We start from the raw sequence: 24,769 nt of genomic DNA on the forward strand, positions 1-24,769 counted from the left end.
AATTTTGGGGAATTCAGGACACGAAAAGCCTGGAATTGTATCCCAAAAAAGCCTTTATAGAGCCTTGGGAATGGGAATTCCCACGGCAACAGATCCCGGTGGATCCTGTTGGATTCCCACAGGGAATGTCAGGTGTAGGAATGTGGGAATGGGACTGGGGACGCTGAGGAATGTGGGAATGGGAATATTGGGGAATTCAGGGCACGAAGAGCCTGGAATCGTATCCCAAAAAAGCCTTTATTGAGAGCTGGGAATTCCAATGGCGGCAGATCCAGGCGGGTCCTGGTGGATCCCGTTGGAATCCCATGGGGTTGGGGAATGTTGGGATGGGACTGGGGACTCTGAAGGATGTGGGAATGGGAATTTTGGGACACTGGGAAATTGAGGACAAAAAGAGCCTGGGATCATATCCCATAAAAGCTTTAATTGAGCGCGGGGAATTCCGAAGGCGGCGGATCCCAGCAGATCCCGGGCAGATTCCCGCTGGGGAAGACAGGTGTGGGGAACGTTGGGAAGGGACTGGGGAAACTGAGGGAGGTGGGAATGGGATTTTTGGGGAATTCAGGACACGAAAAGCCTGGAACTGTATTCCAAAAAAGCCTTTATAGAGCCTTGGGAATGGGAATTCCCACGGCAACAGATCCCGGTGGATCCTGTTGGATTCCCACAGGGAATGTCAGGTGTAGGAATGTGGGAATGGGAATATTGGGGAATTCAGGACACGAAAAGCCTGGAATTGTATCCCAAAAAAGCCTTTACTGAGAGCTGGGAATTCTAATGGCGGCAGATCCAGGCGGATCCCGATGGGTCCTGGTGGATCCCGTTGGAATCCCATGGGGTTGGGGAATGTTGGGATGGGACTGGGGACACTGAGGGATGTGGGAATAGGAATTTTGGGGAATTCAGGACACAAAAAGCCTGGAATTGTATCCCAAAAAGCCTTTATTAAGAGCTGGGAATTCCGAAGGCGGCGGATCCCTGTGGATCCCGCTGGATCCCCATGGGAAGGTCAGGTGTAGGGTGTATGGGATGTAGAGATGTGGGAATGGGAATATTGGGGAATTCAGGACACAGAGATGCCAGGATCGTATCCAAAGCAAGCCTTTACTGAGCCTTGGGAGCGGGAATTCCAATCCTGGCAGATTCCCGCGGGGAATGGCAGGCATAGGGAATGTGGGATACAGATGTGGGAATGGGAGCATTGGGAAATTCAGCACACAAAGATCAGGATCGTATCCAGAGAAAGCCTTTACTGAGCACAGTGAATTCCGAAGGCGGTGGATCCCTGTGGATCCCGGTGGATCCTGGCGGGAACGTCAGGTGTAGAGGCGCACGGTGCCATCAGAGAAGAGCCAGGGATCCCGGTGGATCCGGGTGGATCCGAGTGGGAAGCTCAGGTGTAGAGGCGCACGGTGCCGTCGGCGCCGGAGGAGAAGAGCCAGGGCTGCTGGGGGTGGATCCGGGTGGATCCGGGTGGATCCCGATGGATCAGGGTCAGGTGTAGAGGCGCACGGTGCCGTCGGCTCCCGAGGAGAAGAGCCAGGGCTGCTGGGGGTGGATCCGGGTGGATCCCGATGGATCAGGGTCAGGTGTAGAGGCGCACGGTGCCGTCGGCTCCCGAGGAGAAGAGCCAGGGCTGCTGGGGGTGGATCCGGGTGGATCCGGATGGATCCCGATGGATCAGGGTCAGGTGTAGAGGCGCACGGTGCCGTCGGCTCCCGAGGAGAAGAGCCAGGGCTGCTGGGGGTGGATCCGGGTGGATCCGGGTGGATCCCAATGGATCAGGTGTAGAGGCGCACGGTGCCGTCGGCTCCCGAGGAGAAGAGCCAGGGCTGCTGGGGGTGGATCCCGGTGGATCCGGGTGGATCCCGGTGGATCAGGGTCAGGTGTAGAGGCGCACGGTGCCGTCGGCTCCCGAGGAGAAGAGCCAGGGCTGCTGGGGGTGGATCCGGGTGGATCCCGATGGATCAGGGTCAGGTGTAGAGGCGCACGGTGCCGTCGGCTCCCGAGGAGAAGAGCCAGGGCTGCTGGGGGTGGATCCGGGTGGATCCCGGTGGATCATGGTCAGGTGTAGAGGCGCACGGTGCCGTCGGCTCCCGAGGAGAAGAGCCAGGGCTGCTGGGGGTGGATCCGGGTGGATCCCGATGGATCAGGGTCAGGTGTAGAGGCGCACGGTGCCGTCGGCTCCCGAGGAGAAGAGCCAGGGCTGCTGGGGGTGGAAGGCGACGTCGAGGACGCCGAGGTCGAGGGCGGGCGCGTGGCCCTTGAGCACCTTGAGCGGCACCAGCAGCGCGTTCTGCAGCAGGTCACTGCGGGAACAGAGCGGGACCCACAGTGGGAACGGGAATTCTCACTGGGAATGGGAATCCCGGGGGGCGGGGATGGGAGTTCTGACACTGGGAATGGGAATTCTCACAGCAGGAATGGGAATTCTCACGGGGGGAATGGGAATTCTGACAGTGGAGATGGGAATTCTCACCGGGAGAATGGGAATTCAGGGAGGGGGAGTAGGAATTCTCACAGGGGGAATGGGAGTTCTGGGAGTGGGAATTTCGGGAGTGGGGATGGGAATTCTGGGAGGTGGGATTGCAATTCCGGGAGTGGGGATGGGAATACTGATACCAGGAATGGGAATTCTGACACTGGGAATGGGAACTCCGGGATTGGGGACGGGAATTCCGGGAGTGGAGATGGGAATTCTGAGAGTGGGGGTGGGAATTCTCACACTGGGAATGGGAGTTCTGACAGGGGGAATGGGAATTCCGGGAGTGGGAATGGGAATTCCGGGAGTGGGGATGGGAATTCGGACATCGAGAGCAGGAATTCCGGGAGCAGGGAAGGGAATTCCGGGAGCAGGGACAGGAATTCCAGGAGTGAGGACGGGAATTCCAGGAGTGGGGACGGGAGTTCCGGGATTGGGAATGGGAGTTCCGGGAGTGGGAATGGGAATTCTCACACTGGGAATGGGAATTCAGACACCGAGAGCGGGAATTCTGGGAGTGGGGATGGGAATTCTGGGAGTGGGAATTCCGGGAGTGGGAATTCTGGGAATGGAGATGGGAATTCTGGGAGTGGGAATGGGAGTTCCAGGAGTGGGGATGGGAATTCTGGGAGCGGAGATGGGAATTCTGGGAGTGGGAATGGGAATTCTGGGAGTGGGAATGGGAATTCTCACATCAGGAATGGGAATTCTGGGAGTGGAGATGGGAATTCCGGGAGCGGGGATGGGAATTCTGGGAGTGGGGATGGGAATTCTGGGAGTGGCAATGGGAGTTCCTGGAGTGGGAATGGGAATTCTCACACTGGGAATGGGAGTTCTGACAGGGGGAATGGGAATTCCGGGAGTGGGAATGGGAATTCTGGGAGTGGGGACGGGAATTCTGACATCGAGAGTGGGAATTCCGGGAGCGGGGAAGGGAATTCCGGGAGTGGGAATGGGAATTCTCACACTGGGAATGGGAATTCGGACACCGAGAGCGGGAATTCTGGGAATGGAGATGGGAATTCTGGGAGTGGGAATGGGAGTTCCGGGAGTGGAGATGGGAGTTCCGGGAGTGGGAATGGGAATTCTCACACTGGGAATGGGAATTCTGGGAGTGGGGACGGGAATTCCAGGAGTGGGAATGGGAGTTCCGGGACTGGGGATGGGAATTCCGGGAGTGAGGATGGGAATTCTCACACTGGGAATGGGAATTCTGGGAGTGGGAATGGGAATTCTCACATCAGGAATGGGAATTCTCGCCGGGGGAATGGGAATTCCGGGAGTGGGAATGGGAATACTGACACCAGGAATGGGAATTCTGACACTGGGAACCGGAACTCCAGGAGCAGGGATGGGAATTCTGGGAGTGGGTATGGGAATTCCAGGAGCGGGAATGGGAGTTCCGGGAGTTGGGATGGGAATTCCGGGAGTGGGGATGGAAATTCCAGGAGTGGGGATGGGAATTCCGGGAGTGGGGATGGAAATACTGACACCAGGAATGGGAATTCTGACACCGGGAACGGGAACGCCGGGAGTGGGGATGGGAATTCTGGGAGTGGGGGTGGGAATTCTTACAGTGGGGAATGGGAATTCTGGGAGTGGGAATGGGAATTCTGGGATTGGGAATCCAGTTCTGGATATCTTTGGGATCCAGTCCTGGATATCTCCAGGATTCTCAACAGCTGCCCCAAAAATGCTGCTGCCACAACAAGGACCCCAAAAGGAGGGATCCGAGCCCCTAAATCCCATAAATCCTGGGAATCCCACAATTATCACAATAAATTCATAAATCCCATAAATAAACCCCATAAATAAATCCATAAATCCCATAAATAAATCCCATAAATCCCCTAAATAAATCCCATAAATAAATCCTTAAATGCCATAAAGAAATCCCGTAAATCCCATAACTAAGTCCCACAAATCCCATAAATAAATCCCATAAATCCCACAAATAAATCCCATAAAAAAATCCATAAATCCCATAAATAAATCCCATAAATCCATCCATAAATCCCATAACTCAATCCCACAATCCCATACATGGATCCATAAATCCTATAAATAAACCCCTTAAACAGATCCCATAAATTCCACCAATAAATCCATAAATCCCATAAGTAAACCCCAAAAATTAAATCCCATAAATCCCATAAATAAATCCCAAAAATCCCATAAATAAATCCATAAATCCCACCAATAAATCCATAAATCCCACAAATAAATCCCATAAATAAATCCATAAATCCCATAAATAAATCCCATAAATCTCACAGATAAATCCCATAAATAAACCCATAAATCCCACAAATAAATCCCATAAATAAATCCATGAATCCCATAGATAAATCCCATAAATAAATCCATAAATCCCATAAATGAACCCCATAAATCCCATAAATTAAATCCCATAAATAAATCCATAAATAAATCCCATAAATACATCCATAAATCCCATAAATAAATCCATAAATCCCACAGATAAATCCCACAAATAAATCCATAAATCCCATAAATAAATCCCATTAATAAATCCCATAAATCCCATAAATAAACCCATAAATCCCATAAATAAATCCCATAAATAAATCCATGAATCCCATAGATAAATCCCATAAATAAATCCCTAAATCCCACAGATAAATCCCATAAATAAATCCCTAAATGCCATAAAGAAATCCCATAAATCCCATAACTAAGTCCCACAAATCCCATAAATAAATCCATAAATTCCATAAATAAACCCCATAAATAAACCCATAAATCCCACAAATAAATCCCATAAATAAATCCATGAATCCCATAGATAAATCCCATAAATAAATCCCATAAATAAATCCATAAATCCCATAAATAAACCCCATAAATCCCACAGATAAATCCCATAATTAAATCCATAAATCCCATAAATAAATCCCATAAATCCCACAGATAAACCCCATAAATAAACCCATAAATCCCACAGATAAATCCCATAAATAAATCCATAAATCCCATAAATAAATCCCATAAATAAATCCATAAATCTCATAAATAAACCCCATAAATCCCACAGATAAATCCCATAAATAAATCCCATAAATCCCACAGATAAATCCCATAAATAAATCCATAAATCCCATAAATAAACCCCATAAATAAACCCATAAATCCCATAAATAAACCCATGAATCCCATAGATAAATCCCATAAATAAATCCATAAATCCCATAAATAAACCCCATAAATAAACCCATAAATCCCATAAATAAATCCATGAATCCCATAGATAAATCCCATAAATAAATCCCATAAATAAATCCCATAAATAAATCCATGAATCCCATAAATAAACCCCATAAATAAACCCATAAATCCCACAGATAAATCCCATAAATAAATCCCTAAATCCCATAAATAAATCCATAAATCCCATAAAGATCCCGGAGACGATTCCGGGGGTTCCCTACTTGTAGACCATGCCGTGGCAGACGATGACGGAGCCGTCGTCGGAGCCGGAGGCGAAGAGCGGGTAGCGCCGGTGGAACGCCACCGAGCGCACGGCGCGCCGATGGTGCCTGCGGGAGAAACACCGGGAATCGGCGACGGGAAAACGGGAATCAGCGCCGGGAGAAACACCGGGAATCAGCGACGGGAAAACGGGAATCAGCGCCGGGAGAAACACCGGGAATCAGCGACGGGAAAACAGGAATCAGCGCCGGGAGAAAAACCGGGAATCAGCGACGGGAAAACGGGAATCAGCGCCGGGAGAAACACCGGGAATCGGCGCCGGGAAAACGGGAATCAGCGCCGGGAGAAACACCGGGAATCGGCGCCGGGAAAACGGGAAAAACACCGGGAGAAACACCGGGATAAACGGGAATCAGCACCGGGAGAAACGGGAATTAGAGCCGGGAGAAACACCGGGATAAACGGGAATCAGCACCGGGAGAAACGGGAATTAGAGCCGGGAGAAACACCGGGATAAACGGGAATCAGCGCCAGGGAAAACGGGAATCAGAGCCGGGAGAAACACCGGGATAAACGGGAATCAGCGCCGGGAAAACGGGAATTAGAGCCGGGAGAAACACCGGGATAAACGGGAATCAGCGCCGGGAAAACGGGAATTAGAGCCAGGAGAAACACCGGGATAAACGGGAATCAGCGCCGGGAGAAACGGGAATTAGAGCCGGGAGAAACACCGGGATAAACGGGAATCAGCGCCGGGAAAACGGGAATTAGAGCCAGGAGAAACACCGGGATAAACGGGAATCAGCGCCGGGAGAAACGGGAATTAGAGCCGGGAGAAACACCGGGATAAACGGGAATCAGCACCGGGAGAAACGGGAATTAGAGCCGGGAGAAACACCGGGATAAACGGGAATCAGCACCGGGAGAAACGGGAATTAGAGCCGGGAGAAACACCGGGATAAACGGGAATCAGCGCCAGGGAAAACGGGAATTAGAGCCGGGAGAAACACCGGGATAAACGGGAATCAGCACCGGGAGAAATGGGAATTAGAGCCGGGAGAAACACCGGGATAAACGGGAATCAGCACCAGGAAAATGGGAATCAGCACCGGGAAAACGGGAAAAACAACGGGAGAAACGGGAATTAGAGCCGGGAAAACGGGAATCAGAGCCGGGATAAACAACAGGATAAACGGGAATCAGCGCCGGGATAAACGGGAAAAACATCGGGATAAACGGGAATTAGAGCCCAGGAAAATGGGAAAAACACCGGGAGAAACGGGAATCAGCGCCAGGATAAACAACGGGATAAACGGAAAAACACCGGGAGAAACGGGAATTAGAGCTGGGAAAATGGGAATCAGCACCGGGAAAATGGGAAAAACAATGGGAAAAACAGGAATCAGCAATGGGATAAACGGGAATTAGAGCCTGGGAAAACGGAAAAAACACCGGGAAAAACGGGAATCAGCGCCAGGAAAACGGGAAAAACACCGGGAAAAACGGGAATCAGCGCCGGGAAAATGGGATAAATGGGAATTAGAGCCCAGGAAAATAGGAATCTGCACTGGGAAAAATGGGAATCAGAGCCTGGGAAAATGGGATAAACACCAGGAAAAACAGGAATTAGAGCCTGGAAAAATGGGAATCTGCACCAGGAAAACAGGAAAAACACCAGGGAAGAAGGGAATCAGAGCCCGGGAAAATGGGAATTAGAGCCCAGAAAAATGGGAATTAGCACCAGGAAAAATGGGATAAACACCAGGAAAAACAGGAATCGGAGCCCAGAAAACGGGATAAACACTGGGAAAAACAGGAATTAGAGCCTGGAAAAATGGGATAATGACCGGAAAAAAACAGGATAACATCCTGGGAAAATCGGGATAACCAACCAGGAAAAACCAGGATAATTGCCAGGAAAAAATGGGAATCAGCACTGGGAAAAACCAGGATAATGACCCAGGAGAAGGAGGGAAAATGTGGGATGACAACCTGGGATAACAGGAGGTAACAACCCAGGAAAAAAACCAGGATAACAACCCTGGATAATGATCCAGGATAATTTGGGAGAACAACCCAGGAAAAACTGAGATAACAACCTCGGATAATGTGGGATAACAACCCAGGATCATTTGGGATAACAAACCAGGAAAAACTGGGACAACAATCCGGGATAATTTGGGATAACAACCCAGGATAATTTGGGAAAACAACTGGGATAACGTGGGATAACAACCCAGGATAATCCAGGGTAACAGCCCAGGAAAATGTGGGATAACAGCCCAGGATAACGAGGGATAACGGGGCTCCCATCCCCACAAAAACCGGGGACAAGCCGGGATTTGCGGCCGCCACGTCGAGCCGGGACACTGGGAATGCTCCCAGGACAACCCCGGCAGATCCCGTCAGATCCCGGCGGATCCCGGGAAGCCGCGGGAATGCCGGGACTCACCGCAGCAGCCGGTAGGGCCGCGTGGACAGGTCCAGGTCAAACCAGGCCAGCTTGCTGTCGTAGCTCCCGCAGATCACGTTGTCCCCTAGGGAAAAAAAAAACAACCCGGAATCAGCGGGATCCCTGCATTCCCCCCGGGGGATCCCGGCGTTCCCGGGGCGATCCCGCACCTCCGGGGTGCACGGCCATGCTGGAGATCCACTGGCAGTTGCTCTGGAGTTTCTTGGTGAGCTCCTGGCGGAGCAGGTTGTAGATGCGCACGGATCGCTGGGAAGCCACCAGGAAGTAGGGGCGGAGCGGGTGGAACTGCACGCACTGGATCATGCCCGGGCTCTTCCGGAAGGGATCCTGGCTCCAGCGCCGGCTGCTCTGGTGGATCAGCACCTGCCGGCTGCCGGGGTTCCGCACCACCGAGGCCCAGTAGTCGCCCTTGCCGTGCCACGTCACCTGCATCACCGGCTGGGAACGGGAATGGGATCGGGATCAGGATTGGGATCTGGGTGAGATCCTGAAATCCTGACCCTCTGGATCACCACCGAGGCCTGGGAATCGTCCTAGCCGTGCCACGTCACCTGCGTCACCGGCTGGGAACGGGAATGGGATCGGGATCAGGATTGGGATCCGGGTGAGATCCCGAAATCCTGACTCTCTGGATCACCACCGAGGCCCAGTAGTCGCCCTTGCCGTGCCACGTCACCTGCATCACCGGCTGCAACGGGATTGGGAATGGGATTGGGATCAGGATTGGAATTGGGATCTGGGTGAGATCCTGAAATCCTGATCCTCTTGATCACCACCGAGGCCTGGGAATCGTCCTAGCCGTGCCACGGCACCTGCATCACCAGCTGGGAATGGGATCGGGATTGGGATTGGGATCCGGGTGAGATCCTGAAATCCTGATCCTCTGGATCACCACCGAGGCCTGGGAATCGTCCTAGCCGTGCCACGTCACCTGCGTCACCGGCTGGGAACGGGAATGGGATCGGGATCAGGATTGGGATCTGGGTGAGATCCTGAAATCCTGACCCTCTGGATCACCACCGAGGCCTGGGAATCGTCCTAGCCGTGCCACGTCACCTGCGTCACCGGCTGGGAACGGGAATGGGATCGGGATCAGGATTGGGATTGGGATCTGGGTGAGATCCCAAAATCCTGACTCTCTGGATCACCACCGAGGCCCAGTAGTCGCCCTTGCCGTGCCACGTCACCTGCATCACCAGCTGCAACGGGTTGGGAATGGGATTGGGATCAGCATTGGGATTGGGATCCGGGTGAGATCCTGAAATCCTGATCCTCTTGATCACCACCGAGGCCTGGGAATCGTCCTAGCCGTGCCACGGCACCTGCATCACCAGCTGGGAATGGGATCGGGATTGGGATTGGGATCCGGGTGAGATCCTGAAATCCTGATCCTCTGGATAACCACCAAGGCCTGGGAATTGTCCTGGCTGTGCCACGTCACCTGCGTCACCAGCTGGGAACGGGAATGGGATCCAGGTGAGATCCCATAATCCCAACCATCTGGATCACCACCAAGGCCCGGGAATTGCCCTGGCTGGGCCACATCACCTGCATCACCATCTGCAACGGGATCAGGATAGGGATAGGGAATGGGATCAGGAATGGGATCCAGGTGAGATCCCGAAATCCCGACCCTCTGGATCATCCCAAAGCTCTTTAAGATGGGATCGGGATTGGGATCTGGGTGACATCCAAAAATCCCAACCCTCTGGATCACCACCAAGGCCCGAGAATCACCCTTGCCGTGACACGTCACCTGCGTCACCAGCTGGGAATGGGAATGAGAAAGGAATGGGATCTGGGTGAGATCCCGACCCTCTGGATCATCCTGGAGCTCCTCGGGATGGGAATGAGAATGGGATCGGGATTGGGATTCAGGTGAGATCCCAAAATCCAGACCCTCTGGATCACCACCAAGGCCTAGGAATCGTCCTTGCCGTGCCATGGCACCTGCATCACCGGCTGGGAATGGGAATGGGGTCGGGATTGGGATTGGGATCCAGGTGAGATCCCAAAATCCTGACTCTCTGGATCATCACCAAGGCCTGGGAATCACCCTGGCCGTGCCACGTCACCTGCGTCACCGGCTGGGAATGGGATTGGGATTGGGATTGGGATCTGGGTGAGATCCCGACCCTCTGGATCATCCTGGAGCTCCTTGGGATGGGAGTGAGAATGGGATCGGGATTGGGATTCAGGTGAGATCCCAAAATCCTGACCCTCTGGATCACCACCTGGGCACAGGAATAGCCCTGGCCGTGTCACGTCACCTGTGTCACCGGCTGGAACGGGATCAGCATCGGGAATGGGATTGCAATCAGGAATGGGATCTGGATGAGATCCCAAGATCCTGATCTTCTGGATCATCCTCGAGATAGAAATGGGAAAGGGAACGGGAATAGGATCCGGGTGAGATCCCAAGATCCCAACCCTCTGGATCACCACCGGGGCCCAGGTATTGCCCTGGGCGTGCCACGTCACCTGCGTCACCGGCTGGGAACAGGATCGGGATCAGGATTGGGATTGGGATCTGGGTGAGATCCCAAAATCCAGACCCTCTGGATCACCACCAAAGCCTGGGAATCGTCCTAGCCGTGCCACGGCACCTGCGTCACTGGCTGGGAATGGGATTGGGATTGGGATCTGGGTGAGATCCCGACCCTCCGGATCATCCTGGAGCTCCTCGGGATGGGAATGAGAATGGGATCGGGATTGGGATTCAGGTGAGATCCCAAAATCCAGACCCTCTGGATCATCACCAAGGCCCAGGAATAGCCCTGGCCGTGTCACGTCACCTGCATCACCGGCTGGGAAGGTGAATGGGAATGGGATTGGGATTCAGGTGAGATCCCAAGATCCCGACCATCTGGATCACCACCGAGGCCTGGGAATCGTCCTAGCCGTGCCACGTCACCTGCGTCACTGGCTGGGAATGGGAATGGGATTGGGAATGGGATCTGGGTGAGATCCCGACCCTCTGGATCATCCTGGAGCTCCTTGGAATGGGAATGAGAATGGGATCAGGATTGGGATTCCGGTGAGATCCCAAAATCCCGACCCTCTGGATCACCACCGAGGCCTGGGAATCGCCCTGGCCGTGCCATGACACCTGCGTCACCGGCTGGGAACGGGAATGGGATTGGAATGGGATTGGGATGGGAATGGGATGGGGATGAGAATAGGAACGGGATCTGGGTGAGATCCCGAGACCCCGCTCTTCTGGATCCTCCTGGAGCTCCTCAGGCTGGGAATGGGAATGGGATCTGAGTGAGATCCTGAGTGTCTGGATCATCCCAGAGCTCCTCGGGGTGGGAACAGGAATGGGAACGAGATTGGGAATGAGAACAGGAATGGGATCCAGGTGAGATCCCGAGACCCCGATCTTCTGGATCATCCTGGAGCTCCCCACGGTGGGAACAGCGGGATCAGGGAAGGGGTGAGGGTGAGGATTTGGCTGGTGGGTCCAGGGATGGGAACGGGAACGAGATTGGGATTGGGATTGGGGATGGGATTGGGAATGGGACTGGGAATGGGATTGGGGTTCCCGGGAGAGGCTGAGGGATCTAGGGGGGCTCATCCCGGAGAAAAGTGGGATTGAAGGGATCCAGGGCGGGATCTGCTCCCAGGAATGGGACTGGACCCAGGGAACTGCCTCGGGTTGGGATGTCCAGGAATGTTCCCCTGGAAAGGGCTGGAATTGTGGGATTTGGAGCCTCAGGAAGCAGGGAAGGAACTGAGGCCAAGGATTCCTGGGAGAAGCTGGGACAGGGGGCGGATCCCAGCTGGAATTCCTGCGGCTCTGGGAAATGTTCCCAGGGATCCCTGGAAAACGGGGCTGGGGAAAGGCTCCATCACTTCCCGAGATTCCCGGGAATGGGAAGGGATCCCTTGGGATGTGGAGAGAGGGTCAGGATCGTTTTGGGATCCTTCCCTTGGGATGTGGAGCTGGGAACAAGGATCTTCTCGGAATTGTGTCCCTCGGGATGCAGATGTGGGAATGAGCCCAGGATCCTGGGCTGGGATTGATCCAAATCCCGGGAATGCCGACCCCAGCCAGATCCCAGGAATGCTGATCCCACTCAGATCTTGGGAATGCCGATCCCATCTAGATCCCAGGAATGCTGATCCCACCTGAACCCCAGGAATGCTGATCCCACCCGGATCCTGGAAATGCCAATCCCAGCCAGAGCCCGGGAATGCCGATCCCACACAGCTCCCAGGAATGCCAATCCCACCCAGATCCCAAGAATGCCGATCCCACCCGGATCCCGGGAATGCTGATCCCACCCGGATCCTGGGAATGCCGACCCCAGCCAGATCCCGAGAATGCCAATCCCACACGGATCCCAGGAATGCCGATTCCAGCCAGATCCTGGGAATGCCGAGCCCACACGAATCCCGGGTATGCCGATCCCACCCAGATCCCGGGAATGCCGATCCCACCTTGCTGTGCTGCACCAGCAGCCGGATCCCCTTCCCGCGCTCCTCGGGGCTGGCCGGGATCCACCGGACCGGCTGGATCCGCTCCTCCTCCGGAGCTTCCCAGGAATCCAGGAGCTGATCCGTGGCTGCCACCAGCAGCCGGTCCCCGAGGCCCGGGTTCACCAGGAGCACCTGCTCATCCCTGGGGAATGGGAAATCCGGGATCAGGGAATGCTCTGGGATCAGGGAATTCCCCCAGGAGCACCTGCTCATCCCTGGGGAATGGGAAATCTGGGATCAGGGAATGCTCTGGGATCAGGGAATTCCCCCAGGAGCACCTGCTCATCCCTGGGGAATGGGAAATCCGGGATCAGGGAATGCTCTGGGATCAGGGAATCCTCCCCAGGAGCACCTGCTCATTCCTAAGGAATCTGGGATTGGGGCAATCTGGGATCAGGGAATCCCCCCCAGGAGCACCTGCTCATCCCTGGGGAATGGGAAATCTGGGATCAGGGAATCCTCTGGGATCAAGGAATCCTCTGGGATCAAGGAATCCTCCCCAGGAGCACCTGCTCATCCCTGGGGAATGGGAAATCCGGGATCAGGGAATGCTCTGGGATCAGGGAATTACCCCCAGGAGCACCTGCTCATCCCCAGAGAATGGGAAATCTGGGATCAGGGAATCCTCTGGGATCAGGGAATCCTCTGGGATCAGGGAATCCCCCCCAGAAGCACCTGCTCATCCCTGGGGAATGGGAAATCCAGGATCAGGGGGAAATCCAGGATCAGGAGATCCTCTGGGATCATGGAACCCTCCCCAGGAGCAGCTGATCATCCCTAGGGAATGGGATCAGGGGAAATCTGGGATTGGATCAGGGAACCCTCCTGTGGGATGAGATTGGGATTGGGATGCTCCAAATCCAGGCACGGAATGAGCTCTGGCAGAGGATCTGGGATCTCCTGAGGAAAACCGGGAATGATCCCTGGGGAATGATCCTGGGGGAGGGATCCCTGGGGACTCACACGGTAATGGGATTGGGTTTCCAGGGAAATCTGGGAATGATCCCTGGGAATGATCCCTGGGGATGATCCCAGGGGACTCACACGGCCACCAGGCAGATGCTGGGGTTGGGATTCCAGGGAAATCTGGGAATGATCCCTGGGGATGATCCCTGGGGACTCACACGGCCACGGCCACCAGGCAGATGGAGGGGTTGGGGTTCCAGGGAAATCTGGGAATGATCCCTGGGAAGGATCCCAGGGGACTCACACGGCCACCAGGCAGGTGCTGGGACTGGGATTCCAGGGAAATCTGGGAATGATCCCTGGGGATGATCCCGGGGGACTCACACGGCCACAGCCACCAGGCAGATGCTGGGACTGGGATTCCAGGGAAATCTGGGAATGATCCCTGGGGATGATCCCGGGGGACTCACACAGCCACGGCCACCAGGCAGATGGAGGGGCTGGGATTCCAGGGAAATCTGGGAATGATCCCTGGGAATGATCCCTGGGGATGATCCCTGGGGACTCACATGGCCACAGCCACCAGGCAGATGCTGGGGTTGGGATTCCAGGGAAATCTGGGAATGATCCCTGGGAATGATCCCTGGGGATGATCCCAGGGGACTCACACGGCCACGGCCACCAGGCAGATGCTGGGATTGGGGTTCCAGGCCACGCTCTTGACCACGGATCCGACGGGAATTGTGCGGAGGCAGCGCGCCGTGCTCACCTCCCAGAACCGCACCGTGCCGTCGTCGGAGCCTGCGGACACGGGACAACGGGATAGTGGGGATGGGATAATGGGAATGGGAAGGGCATAATGGGAATGGGGATGGAGATGGGGAAGGGGATGGGAAAATGGGATAATGGGAATGGGATAATGGGAAAGAGATAACGGGAATGGGACAATGGAGATGGGATAATGGGAATGGGGATGGGAACGAGAACAGGATGAGAATGGGAATGGGACAATGGGAATGGGATAATGGGATAATGGGAATGGGATAATGGGAGTGGGATTGGGAATGGAGATGGGAACAGGATGGGAATGGGATAATGGGAATGAGATTCCCAGGAATGGGATTGGGAAGGATAGTGGGACAGGAATGGGAATGGGATAACAGGAATGGGACTGGGATTGGGATTGGGAAAGGGAATGGGGATGGGGAAGGGATAATGGAAATGGGATAATGGGAATGGGATAACAGGAATGGTATAACGGGAATGGGATAACGGGATTGGGATTGGGAATGGGAAAGGGATAATGGAAATGGGATAATGGGAATGGGATAACAGGAATGGTATAACGGGAATGGGATAACGGGATTGGGATTGGGAATGGGAAAGGGATAATGGAAATGGGATAGTGGGAATGGGATAACAGGAATGGGATTGGGACCCCAGAGCAGCTGGAAAAGCTCTGGAGTTTTCCAGAGGCGCTGCAGGATAAGGCAAATCCCAGGATCCTCCCCCGGAGCCGAGGTTGGGATTTTCCAGGGGGAAAAGCCTTGATCCCAATCCTGGCCCTGGAGCAGCTCCGGGTGGAGCTGGGCTGTGGATCCGTGGGATTTGTCCCGGGAATTCCCGATCCTGTGGCGGATCCGTACCTGACACCAACCACTGCCCGCTGGGGGAGACGCTCAGGGTCCGCACCAGGCTGGAATGGCCGCGGTAAATCTGGGAAAAAAACGGGAATGAGGGAGAATCCCAAATCCCAGGAGCTCCCTGGGAGCCTCCAGGAGCTGCTCCGGAATCCTTGGGAAGGGAGGAGGAATTTGGGATTTTGGGAAGGGAGGAGGAATTTGAGATCTGGAGGGAGCACGGCCAAGGCCACCCCATCCCACATCCACAGGGATGGGAATTCCAAGGAATGGGGATTCCAGCCTGGAATTCCAGCCCTTTCCAGGGGAATATTCCCAAAAATCCCAACCCGAGGTTGTTCCCCGGGTCCTGTTCCCTGGGAGCAGATCCCACCCTGGATCCCTTCAATCCCACTTTTCTCCAGGATGAGCCCCCCCAGCTCCCTCAGCCTCTCCTGGGAAGTTTTCCGGAGCCATTCCTGAAAATCCCAGGAAAGGGGGATCCTCCTCAGCCCCGTTTTCCAGGAAATCCCGGGAACGTTTCCCAGAGCCGCAGGAATTCCAGCTGGGATCGGCCCCTTCTCCCAGCTTCTCCTGGGAATCCTCAGCCTCAGTCCCTGCCCTGCTTCCCGAGGCCCCAAATCCCAGAATTCCCCCAAATTCCAGGGGAATATTCCCGACAATCCCTCACCAGGGCCTGGGTGGTGGGGAAGGGCTGCAGATCCCGCGGCCTGGGAAGTTTGGGAATGAGATCCTCGGGATCCACGTTGACCTGCGGGACGGACACCACACAAATCCCACCGCGCTCCCAACCCTCCGGAGCCTGCCGGGAAAACCACCCCCGGCTCCGGCCGGGAATTCCCGGGAGGGGTGGGAATGCCGGGCCGGCGTTCCCGGCCCCGCGTTTTTCCCGTTTTTTTCCCGGGATTTGGGATGCGCACCCGCATCTTGCGCTGTCGGGGGCAGAGGTAGAGGTCGAGGCAGCGCTCGAAGCGCTCGTGGATGAAGCGGGAGTAGGCGGGCACGGCGCGCAGGCTCGGGAATTTCTGCGGGATGAAGCTCAGGCGCCGCTCGGCCGGCTCCTGCTGCTCCCAGGCCAGCTTCTGCGGGAATGCCGGGAACGGGGGGCGTGGGATAACGGGGATGGGGATGGGATAATGGGAATGGGGACGGGATAATGGGAATGGGATAATGGGGATGGGGATGGGATAATGGGAATGGAATAATGGGATAATGGGGATGGGGATGGGGATGGGATAATGGGAATGGAATAATGGGATAATGGGGATGGGGAAAGGGGATGGGGAATGGGATAATGGGGATGGGGAAAAACAGGAATGGGATAATGGGAATGGGAATGGGATAATGGGGAATGGGAATGGGAATGGGATAATGGGGAATGGGAATGGGGATGGGATAATGGGAATGGGGATGGGGAATGGGGATGGAGAATGGGAATGGGGATGGGATAATGGGAATGGGGATGGGGAAAGGGGATGGGATAATGGGATAATGGGGATGGGGAAAAACAGGAATGGGATAATGGGAATGGGAATGGGGATGGGATAATGGGAATGGGGATGGGGAAAGGGGATGGAGAATTGGAATGGGGATGGGATAATGGGAATGGGGATGGGGAAAGGGGATGGGATAATGGGATAATGGGGATGGGAAATGGGAATGGGATAATGGGAATGGGAATGGAGAATGGGGATAAGAATGGGAATGGGAGGATGGGAATGGGGATGGGATAATGGGAATTGGAATGGGGAATGGGGATGGGGATGCGAAAATGGGATAATGGGGATGGGATAATGGGAATGGCACAACGGGAATGGGATAATGGGAATGGGGAATGGGAATGGGGATGGGGATGGGATAATGGGAATGGGGATGGGATAATGGGAATGGGGATGGGGAAAGGGGATGGGGAATGGGATAATGGAGACTGGGATAATGGGAATAGGGATGGGAAAAAATGGGAATGGGAATGGGAAATGGGAATGGGATAATGGGAATGGGAATGGAGAATGGGGATAAGAATGGGAATGGGATGATGGGAATGGGGATGGGGAATGGGATAATGGAGAATGGGAAAAAATGGGAATGGGAATGGGGAAAGGGGATGGGGAATGAGATAATGGGAATGGGATAATGGGCATGGGAATGGGAAAAAATGGGAATGGGAGAATGGGAATGGAGAATGGGGATGGGAAAAATGGGAATGGGATAATGGGATAATGGGGATGGGAATGGGATAATGGGAATGGGGATGGGGAAAGGGATAATGGGGATGGGGAAAAATGGGAATGGGGAATGGGAATGGGAATGGGATAATGGGGAATGGGGATGGAGAATGGGAATGGGGATGGGATAATGGGATAATGGGATAATGGGGATGGGAAAAAATGGGAATGGGAATGGGGAATGGGAATGGGAAAAAATGGGAATGGGAATGGGAACGGGATAATGGGATAATGGGAATGGGAATGGGATAATGGGAATGGGAATGGAGAATGGGGATAAGAATGGGAATGGGATAATGGGAATGGGAGAATGGGAATGGGATAATGGGGTGGTGGGAATGGGATAATGGGAATGGGGATGGGGAAAGGGGATGGGAATGGGAATGGGGATGGGAATGGGGATGGGGAATGGGAAAGGGATAATGGGAATGGGGATGGGGAATGGGAATGGGATAATGGGATAATGGGGATGGGAATGGGGATGGGAATGGCACAATGGGAATGGGATAAAGGGAATGGAAATGGGAATGGGATAATGGGAATGGGATTGGGAATGGAAAAAATGGGAATAGGGATGGGATTGGGAATGGGATTGTGAAAAATGGTAATGGAAATGGGAAAAAGGGGAATGGGAATGAGGATGGGAAAAATGGGAATGGAAATGGGATAATGGGAATGGGGATGGGGATGAGGAAAACGATGGGAATGGGAAAAAAGGGAATGGGGATGGGGATGGGATTCAAGATGGGATGGGAATGTGATAATGGGAATGACAATGGGAAAAATGGGAATCGGGATGGGAAAAGTAAGAATGGGAAAAAGGGGAATGGAAAAGGGAAAAAGGGGAATGGGAATGAAGATGCGATGGGAATGGGAACGGGAATGGGAACAGGAATGGGAATGGAATGGAAGGGCTCACGAAGCGCCATTCCCAAGGGTCGGGATCGCTCCCACTGGCAGCTCCTTGGCCTGGATTTTCCAGCCTCCTCATCCCATCAGGATCTTCCCATCCTCATCCCACCGGAGCTTTTCCCACCAGGATTTCCCTGCCTGTTTCCCCCATCCATCCCCTCTGGATCCAAATCCCACTCCAGGGCCTCTCCCATTTATCCAGGACACCCCAATCCCTGGGGAGTGACCCCAACTCTCCCTTCATTCCAGGGGATCCTGGAACGCTCCGGGTGGGAATTCCGAGCTGATCCCATTCCATGGGCAGCGACAATTCCCAAAACTCATCCCCGAGCAACCCCAGGGAATGAAACATCCCACAAATTCCCTGGAAAAACCCTTCCAGACCCAACGCGATCCCCCAAATCCCCTCCACGGAGCAGCCCCGCGGGATCTCCTGGAATTCCCGGCATTCCCACCTCCTCGGGGGTGAGCAGGAATTCCGGGGGCGGGTTGTAGGATTCCGCGTGGCCTGGCAGCGGGAGTTTGGGAGCGGGGACGTGCATCTTGTGCCGGCCCAGCACGGAGTTGGGATCCTCCCGCGCCCACAGGTCGTAAAAAGTGGGAACGTTTTCCTTGGGCTTCCGGGGCTGGATCCAGCCCATCTTGATGGCGTGGACCAGCTTGGAGACCTGCGGAGCATTCCCGGGATTCGGGGAGGGGTGGGAGGAGAGGAGTTTTCCATCCTCCTCATCCCACCGGAGCTTTTCCACCCTCCTCAGCTTTCCACGCATCCTCCTGATCCCATCCGGATCCTCCCAATCTCCTCATCCCACCTGGATCTTTCCAAACTCAATCTATTGGGATCTTTCCATCTTCTTCAGCTTTTCCATCCTCCCCATCCCGCCGGGATCTTCCCAGTCTCCTGATCCCACCTGGATCTTTCCACCCTCCCCATCCTGCCAGGATCTTCCCAGTCTCCTGATCCCACTGGATCTTTCCATCCTCCTGATCCCACCCGAGCTTTTCCATCCTCCTCAGCTTTCCATGGATCCTCCTCATCCCACCTGGATCTTTCCAAACTCAATCTATTGGGATCTTTCCATCTTCTTCAGCTTTTCCATCCTCCCCATCACACTGGGATCTTTCCATCCTCCTGATCCCACTGGATCTTTCCATCCTCCCCATCCCGCCGGGATCTTCCCAATCTCCTGATCCCACCTGGATCTTTCCACCCTCCCCATCCCGCCGGGATCTTCCCAATCTCCTCATCCCACCTGGATCTTTCCATCCTCCCCATTCCACTGGGATCTTCCCAATCCCCTGATCCCACTGGATCTTTCCACCCTCCCCATTCCACCGGGATCTTCCCAATCTCCTGATCCCACCTGGATCTTTCCACCCTCCCCATTCCACCTGGATCTTCCCAATCTCCTGATCCCACCTGGATCTTTCCATCCTACTGATCCCACCCGAGCTTTTCCACCCTCCTCAGCTTTCCATGGATCCTACTGATCCCATCCGGATCTTCCCAATCTCCTCATCCCACCTGGATCTTTCCAAACTCAATCTATTGGGATCTTTCCATCCTCTTCAGCTTTTCCATCCTCCCCATCCCACCAGGATCTTCCCAATCTCCTGATCCCACTGGATCTTTCCATCCTCCCCATCCCACCAGGATCTTCCCAACCTCCTCATCCCACCTGGATCTTTCCATCCTCCCCATCCCACCAGGATCTTCCCAATCTCCTGATCCCACTGGATCTTTCCATCCTCCCCATTCCACTGGGATCTTCCCAGTCTCCTGATCCCACTGGATCTTTCCATCCTCCCCATCCTGCCGGGATCTTCCCAGTCTCCTGATCCCACCTGGATCTTTCCACCCTCCCCATCCTGCCAGGATCTTCCCAGTCTCCTGATCCCACTGGATCTTTCCATCCTCCCCATTCCACTGGGATCTTCCCAGTCTCCTGATCCCACTGGATCTTTCCATCCTCCTGATCCCACCCGAGCTTTTCCATCGTCCTCAGCTTTCCATGGATCCTCCTCATCCCACCTGGATCTTTCCAAACTCAATCTATTGGGATCTTTCCATCCTCTTCAGCTTTTCCATCCTCCCCATTCCACTGGGATCTTCCCAAACTCCTGATCCCACCAGGATCTTTCCACCCTCCCCATTCCACCGGGATCGTCCTAGTCTCCTGATCCCACTGGATCTTTCCACCCTCCCCATCCCGCCAGGATCTTCCCAATCTCCTGATCCCACCTGGATCTTCCCAATCTCCTGATCCCACCTGGATCTTTCCACCCTCCCCATCCTGCCGGGATCTTCCCAATCTCCTCAGCTTTCCCACCCGTCCCATCGCACCCGGATCTCCCGCCGGAATTCCGGGCTCTCCCACCTTTTCCTTCTCCACCAGGGAAGGGATGAAGCTCCGTTTGTCGGCGGGCCGGTTGGTCACCGGGTGGATCCGCACTTCGTGGCTGAAGAAATCCACGGACGGCTGGAAAACCGGGAATGCTCAGCCCCCGGCCCACTTTCCCAGTGGGAATTCCATGCCCAGGGCCTCCCCTTGGGCATTCCTGGCAGGAATTCCATACCCAGGGACTCACCACTCACATTCCCAATAGGAATTCCACCCCTAGGACCTCCCCTCCTGCATTCCCAGTGGGAATTCCGCCCCCGGGACCTCCCCTTTCAGCATTCCCGGTGGGAATTCCATCCCTGGGGCCTCTCCTTGGGCATTTCCAACGGGAATTCTGTGCCCAGGGACTCACCACCCACATTCCCAGTGGGAATTCCATCCTTGGGGCCTCCCCTTCCAGCATTCCTGGCAGGAATTCTGCCCCATTCCCAGTGGGAATTCCAGCCCCAGGACCTCCCCTTTCAGAATTCCCGGTGGGAATCCTGCCCCAGGACCTCCCCTTTCAGAATTCTCAGTGGGAATTCCAGCCCCAGGACCTCCCCTTTCAGAATTCCCGGTGGGAATTCCATCCCTGGGGCCTCACCTCCCACACATTCCCAGTGGGAATTCCATCCTTGGGGCCTCTCCTTCCAGCATTCCTGGCAGGAATTCTGCCCCATTCCCAGTGGGAATTCCAGCCCCAGGACCTCCCCTTTCAGAATTCCCTTTGGGAATTCCATCCCTGGGGCCTCACCTCCCACATTCCCAGTGGGAATTCCATGCTTGGGGCCTCCACTTTCAGAATTCCCGGTGGGAATTCCAGCTCTGGGGCCTCACCTCCCACACATTCCCAATGGGAATTCCATCCTTGGGGCCTCACCTCCAGCATTCCTGGCAGGAATTCTGCCCCATTCCCTGTGGGAATTCCATCCTTGGGGCCTCCCCTTTCAGAATTCTCGGTGGGAATTCCATCCCTGGGGCCTCACCTCCCACACATTCCCAGTGGGAATTCCATCCTTGGGGCCTCCCCTTTCAGAATTCCCGGTGGGAATTCCAGCTCTGGGGCCTCACCTCCCACATTCCCAATGGGAATTCCATCCTTGGGGCCTCACCTCCAGCATTCCTGGCAGGAATTCTGCCCCATTCCCTGTGGGAATTCCATCCTTGGGGCCTCCCCTTTCAGAATTCTCGGTGGGAATTCCATCCCTGGGGCCTCACCTCCCACACATTCCCAGTGGGAATTCCATCCTTGGGGCCTCCCCTTTCAGAATTCCCGGTGGGAATTCCAGCTCTGGGGCCTCACCTCCCACATTCCCAATGGGAATTCCATCCTTGGGGCCTCACCTCCAGCATTCCTGGCAGGAATTCTGCCCCATTCCCTGTGGGAATTCCATCCTTGGGGCCTCCCCTTTCAGAATTCCCGGTGGGAATTCCATCCCTGGGGCCTCACCTCCCACACATTCCCAGTGGGAATTCCATCCTTGGGGCCTCCCCTTTCAGAATTCCCGGTGGGAATTCCAGCTCTGGGGCCTCACCTCCCACATTCCCAATGGGAATTCCATCCTTGGGGCCTCACCTCCAGCATTCCTGGCAGGAATTCTGCCCCATTCCCTGTGGGAATTCCATCCTTGGGGCCTCCCCTTTCAGAATTCCCGGTGGGAATTCCATCCCTGGGGCCTCACCTCCCACACATTCCCAGTGGGAATTCCATCCTTGGGGCCTCCCCTTCCAGCACTCCTGGCAGGAATTCTGCCCCATTCCCTTTGGGAATTCCAGCCCCAGGGCCTCACCTCCTGCATTCCTGATGGGAATTCTGCCCCCGGGACCTCCCTTTGGGCATTCCTGGTGGGAACTGCATCCCTAGGACCTCCCCTCCCACACTCCCAGTGGGAATTCTGCTGCCAGGACTTCCCCTTTCAGCATTCCCTGTGGGAATTCCATCCCCAGGGCCTCCAACTCCCAGATCCCAGCGGGAATTCCGGCCCCGGGGCGTTCCCGTCGGGAAGGCGCGTCACCTCGTAGGGGTCGAAGTTGACGTCCCCGAAGTGCCCGCGCTGCAGGCGCCGCACCAGCTCCAGCTGCTCGTCCGACAGAGCCACGTCCGCCCCCGTCTGCCGGTCCTGCACCGTGCGCCTGCCCCGACAGACAGACGGACACCGCCACGTGAGGGACACCGGGACACCGGAATCCCAGGATGGACGCGGGGATATGGACATCGGGATATGGGCACTGGGATATGGACACCGGGATATGGACACTGCCGTGGGGACACCGGGATGTGGGACAGGGATTTGGGACACGGGGATGGACACGGGCATGGACACTGGGATATGGACACCGGGATGGGGGACAGGGATTTGGGACACGGGGATGGACACTGGGATGGACACCGGGATACGGACACCAGAATATGGACACTGGGATGTGGGACAGGGATTTGGGACACGGGGATGGACACGGGCATGGACACCGGGATATGGACGCCGGGATGGGGGACAGGGATTTGGGACACGGGGATGGACACGGGCATGGACACCGGGATATGGACACCGGGATGAGGGACAGGGATTTGGGACACGGGGATGGACACGGGCATGGACACTGGGATATGGACGCCGGGATATGGACACCGGGATGGGGGACACCAGCATGGACACTGCCATGGGGACACTGGGATGTGGGACAGGGATTTGGGACATGGGGATGGACACTGGGATGGACACCGGGATATGGACACTGGGATGGACACCGGGATATGGACCCTGGGATGACACCGCTATGGGGACACCGGGACACCGAGCTGGACATGGGGATGAACACTGGGATGGACAGCAGGGTATGGACACTGGGATGGACACAGGGATGTGGGACACCAGGATGGACACAAGGATGGACACCGGGATGTGGGACACGGATGGGGGACAGGGATGTGGGACACTGGGATGTACGACAGGGATGGACACAGGGATGGACATTGGGATGGACACCAGGATGGACAGCGGGATGGACATCGGGATGTGGGACAGGGATGGGGGACAGGGAGAGACAGTAGGATTCCACAATATGGGACAGGATTCTCGGGATATGGGACAGGACTTTGGGATATGGGACAAGGATTCTCGGGATGGGGACGGAATGGGGAGGGGATAGGGAGGGATTCCTAGGATATGGGACAGGATTCCTGGGATGGAGATGGATTCCCAGGATGCAGAGGGAATTTCCCAGGAAGCAGAGGGATTCCCGGGATGTGAAGGGATTCCCGAGATGCGGATGAAGATAGATGGGAGGGAGGCTCCGTGCCCGATCCCAAATCCACATATCCGGAATCACCCCAGGAAACCTCAGGAAGGCTCCAGAACCCTGAATTCCAGGAATTTTGGGAACTCCAAGCCCACACAAATCCCACATGCGGAGCACATCCATGGAATGCTTTGGGATTTCAAGGCTCATCCCCATCCCATGGGACACCTCCCGCTATCCCGAGGTTTTTCCGGGCCCTTCCCGGGAATTCCTCACCAGTATTCCGGGTTTTCCATCTTCTCCAGGAAGAGGTCCAGCTCATCCTTGCTCCTCAGGGGTTTGTAGATCCTCTTCCCGTCCAGGTCGTACCCGATGTGCGGGAAATCCTGGTACCATTCCATGGGAATGTTCCCCACCGTGTTCCGGATGTCCTGGAAGGGAAAAACACCGGGAAAAGGGTGAGGAGAGGGTGAGGGAATTCCAGGGAATCCCTGGGGAAAGGGTGAGGGGATTCCAGGGAATCCTTGGAGGAAAGGGTGAGGGGATTCCAGGGAATCCTTGGAGGAAAGGGTGAGGGG

The 24,769-nt window shown here is 55.1% G+C and overlaps 1 protein-coding gene across 1 annotated transcript in view; it reads right to left on the minus strand.

Moving 5' to 3' along the window:
- Positions 1-1,793: 1,793 nt before the first annotated feature.
- Positions 1,794-24,769, minus strand: part of BOP1 (BOP1 ribosomal biogenesis factor) — a 74,414-nt gene continuing 51,438 nt past the window's right edge. Inside the window, exons 2-14 of the mRNA XM_038129814.1 lie at positions 24,468-24,622; positions 22,967-23,084; positions 20,949-21,050; positions 19,026-19,238; positions 16,354-16,515; positions 16,104-16,184; positions 15,440-15,509; positions 14,462-14,594; positions 12,849-13,029; positions 8,555-8,843; positions 8,385-8,469; positions 5,932-6,039; positions 1,794-2,309 (exon numbers count right to left, since the gene is read on the minus strand). Of these exons, the coding sequence (XP_037985742.1) occupies positions 2,156-2,309; positions 5,932-6,039; positions 8,385-8,469; positions 8,555-8,843; positions 12,849-13,029; positions 14,462-14,594; positions 15,440-15,509; positions 16,104-16,184; positions 16,354-16,515; positions 19,026-19,238; positions 20,949-21,050; positions 22,967-23,084; positions 24,468-24,592 (1,821 nt within the window). The 5' untranslated portion in view covers positions 24,593-24,622 and the 3' untranslated portion in view covers positions 1,794-2,155. The remainder of the gene's footprint in view (positions 2,310-5,931; positions 6,040-8,384; positions 8,470-8,554; positions 8,844-12,848; positions 13,030-14,461; positions 14,595-15,439; positions 15,510-16,103; positions 16,185-16,353; positions 16,516-19,025; positions 19,239-20,948; positions 21,051-22,966; positions 23,085-24,467; positions 24,623-24,769) is intronic.

This window comes from Motacilla alba, chromosome 2 (genome assembly GCF_015832195.1).
Source record: "Motacilla alba alba isolate MOTALB_02 chromosome 2, Motacilla_alba_V1.0_pri, whole genome shotgun sequence".
Classification (NCBI taxonomy): domain Eukaryota; kingdom Metazoa; phylum Chordata; class Aves; order Passeriformes; family Motacillidae; genus Motacilla; species Motacilla alba.